At 42.7% G+C, this 7,077-nt stretch overlaps 1 protein-coding gene across 1 annotated transcript; it reads left to right on the top strand.

Annotated features, from left to right (window-relative positions):
• Positions 1-2,154: 2,154 nt before the first annotated feature.
• LOC146672834 (uncharacterized) lies at positions 2,155-4,695 on the top strand. The gene is made up of 6 exons (XM_085400906.1): positions 2,155-2,218; positions 3,324-3,416; positions 3,514-3,625; positions 3,941-4,029; positions 4,143-4,315; positions 4,479-4,695. The coding sequence occupies exons 1-6, from the start codon at positions 2,155-2,157 to the stop codon at positions 4,506-4,508; spliced, it is 561 nt and encodes a 186-aa protein (XP_085257032.1). The 3' UTR covers positions 4,509-4,695.
• The last annotated feature ends 2,382 nt before the right edge of the window (positions 4,696-7,077 follow it).

Here is a 7,077-nt window from a genome sequence, read left to right as displayed (position 1 = left end):
TTGAAAGTTGGACATCAACTACTCAGGATGATTTTTAATGAATTTTTGAAAATTGACACAATTGTAGTGTATTGGCTGTATTAGATTGAGTCAAAGTCAAAGTCAAAGTCAAAGTCAACTTTATTGTCAATTCTGCCACATGTACAGGACATACAGAGAATAGAAACTTCGTTACTCTCAATCCCTAGATAAAATAGAAAATGAACATTTAAATATAAGAGTGATTAAAAATGCAAGTAAAATATTTTAAAGTAAAAAAAATTAAATAATATAATACAATTTTACATATAACAAGAAAGCTATACAATATACAATATAAGGGTAAATGACATTGAGTGCAAACCAGGCAGAGTAGTGCAAATAGGCAAATAGTGCAAATGGAGATTTGGTAATGTACGGTATGAGATTGAATAAATGTTTCCATTAATTTCTGAGGAAATCTACAGTAAATCTGGATGAAACTTGGCACACAGGTACAGTAGGTGTCCTAGAGGAGGGATGTGTTGAAAGTTGGACATCAACTACTCAGGATGATTTTTAATGAATTTTTGAAAAATGACATAATTCTATTGTATTGACTGTATTGCATTGAATACAAGTACCCTTTAATTTCTGAGGAATTCTACAGTAAATCTGGATGAAACTTGGCACACAGGTACAGTAGGTGTCCTAGAGGAGGGATGTGTTGAAAGTTGGACATCAACTACTCAGGATGATTTTTAATGAATTTTTGAAAATTGACACAATTGTAGTGTATTGGCTGTATTAGATTGAATAAATGTTTCCATTAATTTCTGAGGAAATCTACAGTAAATCTGGATGAAACTTGGCACACAGGTACAGTAGGTGTCCTAGAGGAGGGATGTGTTGAAAGTTGGACATCAACTACTCAGGATGATTTTTAATGAATTTTTGAAAAATGACATAATTATAGTGTATTGGCTGTATTGCATTGAATACAAGTACCCTTTAATTTCTGAGGAATTCTACAGTAAATCTGGCTGAAACCTGGCACACAGGTACAGTAGGTGTCCCAGAGAAGGAATCTGTTGAAAGTTGGACATCAACTACTCAGGATGATTTTTAATGAATTTTTGAAAATTGACACAATTGTTGTGTATTGGCTGTATTAGATTGAATAAATGTTTCCATTAATTTCTGAGGAAATCTACAGTAAATCTGGATGAAACTTGGCACACAGGTACAGTAGGTGTCCTAGAGGAGGGATGTGTTGAAAGTTGGACCTCAACTACTCAGGATGATTTTTAATGAATTTCTGACATTTCCATAATTGTATTGACTGTATCGGGCTGCTACATTGTAATTTGTGCGCGCGCGGGTATAGTCTTTCAATCGGCACATAAAGCGAAAAGGCGCTACCGTAAAGACTGGTGTAAAAGCGCAAGGAAATTTATGCGGCGGATAGGAGGCGGCTGGCTTGACCGCGGCTCACAAATGACGGCTCACTTTACCGCGGTAGACGAGTGCAGGAGACGTTTCAGTGCAACTGTACCATTCCTGACTGCCCGACGGAAACGTGCTCAGCGTCACCAATATTATTATTATTATTATTATTATTATTTATTTTTTTTAAATGACATCAGAAACAGCAGTATGCGACATTACGTGATGGCAGAGCTTCAGTTCATCCTTTGTCATTTTTTTTTTTTTTTTTAATAAATAGGACAGGGGGAATGAATGAGAGAAAGAGGGGGAGAGAAAGAAAGAAAACCAAAGGGGAGAAGAGACGGTGAGAAGGGGGGGGAAGAGAGAGAAAAAAAAAAAGAACTCCTGGGTCACCTGTATGGAGAAAAAAAAAAACAAACAAAAAAAACAAACAGAGGAGACAGCAAACAACAAAGAGCAACATAATAATAGAGAAAACAAAGCACCATCACAATAAACTAGCTAGTCATAGATATCACCCAGATAGCAAGGAGACATTGAACAGATGTTGATTTTCCATCTGAACCATCAGAATCGTCAGGATTGAAATGTCAACACAAAACCAATGTTGAAACAACATTGAAATACTGATGAAACCTTACACTGACATTGAAATAACATTGATTCACTGTTGTTCTGTCATCGTTGATTGTTGATCTATTTATAGTTGACAAGGTGACAACAATCACGTTGAAAAACCATCGATTTATGGTTGAGCGGGAAATTAAAGCTGCTACCACTTGGACTATTCCGCAGCACCCCTATCACATTGGTACATCCCTCCAGGTAACCATTGTCTTGTACAGTAGAGCGGGTCATTAGATTTACTCTCAGCGGAATTGACCGGAGAAGGCATCAGTTCATGCACTGCACTGGCCTGCACCACGATTAGTATAAGGTAAGAATGAATGACTTTTGTTCTATTCGTTATTTCCACGGTTGCATTTGGATAACAGTAAAAAAAAAAAACTTGTTAATGTAAAGTTTCGGATAAAATGTGGGAGCCCGAAATTGTGTCTACTTTCATCTTACAATCCGGCAACAAATAAATTGCACTGCAAACAAAGTCTATCAACAAAGAAAACATTTTCGTTTCATACTTTTCCGTTATATTCCCTTACAAAGCTAGCTTTAACGCTTCGAGGGTTCCTTTGTTCTTGCCGTCGCCTCGGCGCTTGACCCAGACTTTCGCTCTGTGGTTGCTTTTTAGCATAGTACTACAAAAAAACTGTAAATCTGTGATATATGATTGATAAACGTAAAGGTAACTGTATAAATGTGTTCAATGACTTTGTTACTTTTAATGATTGGAGAGCACCCGATTCGATTCGCACTCAATTCAAACTTTACGTTGCACGCTCACCTAACTTTACGCTGCACACTCACCTAACTTGCGTTTGCACCTTTTGTCCACACGTAAACTGCATTTAGCATTTACGTGTGGACGAGGAAGACGGAGAAAACGCAGCGTCAAAGGTGTGCGCCTATTTTGACGCCACACTGTGCGCCAAGTTTTTGTCTCGGTGCCATGAATTCCTACAATGGCAGACTTAGACAAAATACTGTTAATTTTATTATCTTCAGTGTTTAAATGCTTACATATACGGGTTTGCTTGTAATTGTTGCCTATATACATTTTAAGCTATTATTTATTATTTAGTTCAATCAATAGATCAAGTTTTGTAGTGACTATGAAATATATTGTAATTATCTGTTTCCTGTTTATGCTAGACAGGGCAAAAAAGGACTCCAAATTAAAAAAAAGATAAAAATCAAAGACTGGTGCATTGTGCAGTTTAGCACTGGTGGTACAGAAATAGTCCCTAGATCATGGATAAATGGGGAGAAATTGTCATGGCCTCCATATCCTCCGTGAGACACATTCAGGATCCACGACGCAGTAAAGAGGAGAGTTCATCCTGGTGCAACATGGCTCACCTATGCACCAGTCCGACTTCTAATAAGCCATGGTGGGTATCATCTGGATTGGTGTTGTATAAATGTAACAATAACAAGTTTTTCGTGTCCTAATTTATGTCTGGCCATACATTGTGTTTGTACTTCCAGACACATTTCACGAAGCAGAACGCAGTCTTCAGAAATATCTAAGTGAACACTGTGATACGTCTGACCTTCAGTCCGAAGCTGAAACTCAGACCAGTCATAAAAGAAAGCACAAGTAAAACTTTTTTTATTTCACAAACATATCTTTGATTGCTAAGAATTTATGATCTTGTCTTTTATACATATCTGTGGTGCTTGCATACTGCAATATCACCACATAATATAGTCCAAAAAGTGGAAGCTTGTAAACTTTTTATAAATGCAAAGCCGTGTACACTTGTGCACTTCAAAAATTCCTTGTATACTGTACCTTCTTGCACATCTCCGTTTCCTGTGTGTATTGTTATAAATCAAACTGTAACTTTAGGAAAAAATATTCCAAAAGCACATTTGTAATTACTTATGACCGTTTTCAACTTTTTTTCTTTAGACCAAATCCCCTGTACACATATAGTGACTCAGAGGATGAGCAGCCCACAAAGAAATGGTTTCCCCAGGCCCCTCGAGTGAAAATACCAGGTAATAAAATACTGTCTAGTGTCTTTGTACATATCTGTGTGTGACACAAGGAAACTTTTGATAAGTTGTCTGTATTCTTAAATACTTAAAAAAAATTTATCTTTTTCTGTCAGACCTGACGAGAGCTGTTAACGAACTCCGTGAGGAGGTCAGAGCCATCCGCAATACCGGCTGCAATGAATCGGTAGATGCTGGGGTACTGCCTCTGGATTTGCCCTTGCACAACATTGAGGAGCTAAACAATGCAGAGCCAGCTCTTCAATCACAAGAGGCAAATAAGGCAATGGTAAGTATATAAAGGTTATGTACACTTTGTAACTATAAAGTGTAATAGCTGTCAGATGTGATTTAAATACATAACAACGGCCTGTTGGTTAAACACACAAGCACTTGCATACACATTTAAGACATGAGACACGCTAATTCCATCTCTTAAAATGTGTCTATAGGTGAGACGCTTTGCCTTGATTGGAGCCTGACGCAGCAGTTAGGGGCAAACTCTATGTCCGAGTTTGTCTTTGCACAAGCAGTGCAGAAATGGCTCCGATACGCCCCAGATCGTTTGGGTGGTGCAGGACGCACATCATGCAAAAAATTACAAACTTCTGTGAATCATATAAACGTAAATAGGAAACTGTCTTTTAATAAAGTATTTAGCAAACGAAACATGCCTATTGACCTTTTTTTGTTTATTTTTTTTCTCTCTTACATCACATGCAATGCTTTCTTATTTTAGGATATTAATATTGACATGATACATTGTGAGACATTTGGGTTTTTTTTTATAAAGGGTGTCCAATTTAAGGAATAAGTACAATTATGTGTTTAGGTGGTTGAAGTATTGATGGAAACATGCAGTAGTTTAGTATTGGTTAAAATACCTATAAAGAAAGGTAGATTTCCAGTCATGATTTAACTGTTGTTTTAATAAAAAGCAAATATGCGAAAGAGGTGGAAAATCAACACCATAGCTCAACAGTGTTTCAATATCAGAATCTGACATTGTTTCAATGTCAGCAGTATTAGAAAATATAACATTGAATCAACGTCAGGTTTCAACATTGATTCAACATCAAAACCTGACGTTGTTTCAACGTTAAAAAAGGGTGCAAGAGTGACGTTAGGTCAACGTCACACTTCAACGTTGATTCAATGACACAGCCTGATATTGACTCAACATTGTTTCAATGTTTCCTTGCTATCTGGGCAATATTTACTAAATAATAAACGATATTGTGCAGCACGCAAGATAGACAGCGCACAGTGTGCTTTGAGGCAGCAGCCAAGAAAGCTTTAGTCCGCGTCTGTGAATACCCATGTGTGCATACCTGTGTGGATCAGCATGCTTGCATTCCAAAGGTTTCTCCATGTAATGATCTGCTAGGGAGTGTGGGGGGGCCACAGCCCCGTCCTCCAGGGTGTGAAGCGGGTATGGAGGAGATCAAAACTCCAGACATCCAGAGGCCCCCAGAACACAAGAGACCATGGAAGACCAACAGAGGGGCAGCCGCGCCACTGTTCCAGTAAGAGCTGAGGAGAGTCCCAGATGAGGGCTCGCCCAGCAGCCGCGGAGCAGAAGTCAGGGGGAGTTGCAGTGACGCGCCGTGAGCTCCGCCGGCCCCCAGCTGTGCCTGAGTGACCGAGCCCCAGGCCGAGAGGCCGGGGGCACCCCATCTCCAAAGGGGCCCGAGCGAGCCCCAGGCCCCAGGCCCCGACAAGCGGCCGCCAAGGAGTGAGCCGGTGTGTACCCGGACGCCCACCCCCAGACACAAAGAACCACCAACACACCGACACCTGAGGGAGTCCGCCACCGGCAGGGGAAGTGGTGGTGGGTGGAGATAGGCCTCCAAACCTTGGAGGGCCTGAGGTGTCCCCAGAGAGGTGGCGTCTGATACCCAACCTGACATATAGACACAGACATACAGGCACACACAGACACAAACATCCATTCCCACCCTCATGCTCTCATATGCACTCACTCCACACTCAACCAACGTGGAGACAGACATAAAGAGACGCTGTACACACAATCACACTCCCCAAGCATACTCTACAAACCGGGTCTAGGTACCCTTGCCCCTGGAGGGGGGAATTGCACCCAGACCCAGGTGGTGTTACCCTTTTCCCTGCGGTGGGGAGAGGCAGACCACCCCGACTCCGCAGCAGCAGGGAGGCCCCACACCCCAGACCGCAGTCGGATGGCCAACTCCTCCTACTAGCCCTCCCGCTCCAGCAGGCCGCAGAGAATGGGGGTGGGAGAAGACTCCAAACCTCCCTCCACCCGCTCATTGTAGTGTTGATGCATATGTGTTCTAAGGTGCAATTAAAACCCAGGAGGGCATGGAGCTACCTGCCAAGGAGCAGCAGGTAAGCGCATAGTCCCTCCTGCTAGCCCTCAATGACTAAGTGTATTTAAAATTGAGAGGTGGGCAACGATGTCAGGGGTGAGGTATACACCCTGATGGTAATTTGGACTCCGTGATTGTGCCCTCCCCCAAGATCCTATATGTATGTGTAATGAGAGTGTGAATAATGTGAATGTCTAAGTTGTGGGATAAAATTGAGGCAGAGGCAGCCAGAAGGGGACAGGGGGGGGGGGGGGGGGGGTAGCCTCCTCTGCACCCTGGTGACATACCCCCACTCCAAGGCCCTGCATGTGTGGGTGGTTGTGGAGGAGCGGGAAGAGGGAGGCAGCTGGAGATGGGGAGGGAAGGAAGGGAGGGGCAGGTAACCCCTCCCTGGGGCCAGCTCCCCCGCTGACCCCAGTAGGCACTCCCACCCTTCGCGACCCGCGGGCCCAGGCCCATCAGACCGGGGCCCAGTGCAGTAGCGCCCTCCGGCTCCACAGAGCCCTGGACAGTCCACCCAACCCCACCACAGAGAAAACTGCACCCACCCCACCATCCACACATCTTCCAGACTACATAAGACGGTAAACGCCCAGGCTGAGATCTTCCTCCACCTCTCCTGTATCTCCCCCTCCTGCAGAGAGTTCCTGAAGAGAAGAAAGCTCCTGCAAGATGTGACCATCCCCCCCACCAGTTGAAG

This window comes from Rhamphochromis longiceps, linkage group LG3, assembly GCF_057381845.1.
Source record: "Rhamphochromis longiceps isolate RC_006_pf linkage group LG3, R_longiceps_female_GT1.1, whole genome shotgun sequence".
Lineage (NCBI taxonomy): Eukaryota > Metazoa > Chordata > Actinopteri > Cichliformes > Cichlidae > Rhamphochromis > Rhamphochromis longiceps.
Note: the sequence above shows the minus strand (reverse complement) of the source record. Positions and strands in the feature narration are given on the sequence as shown.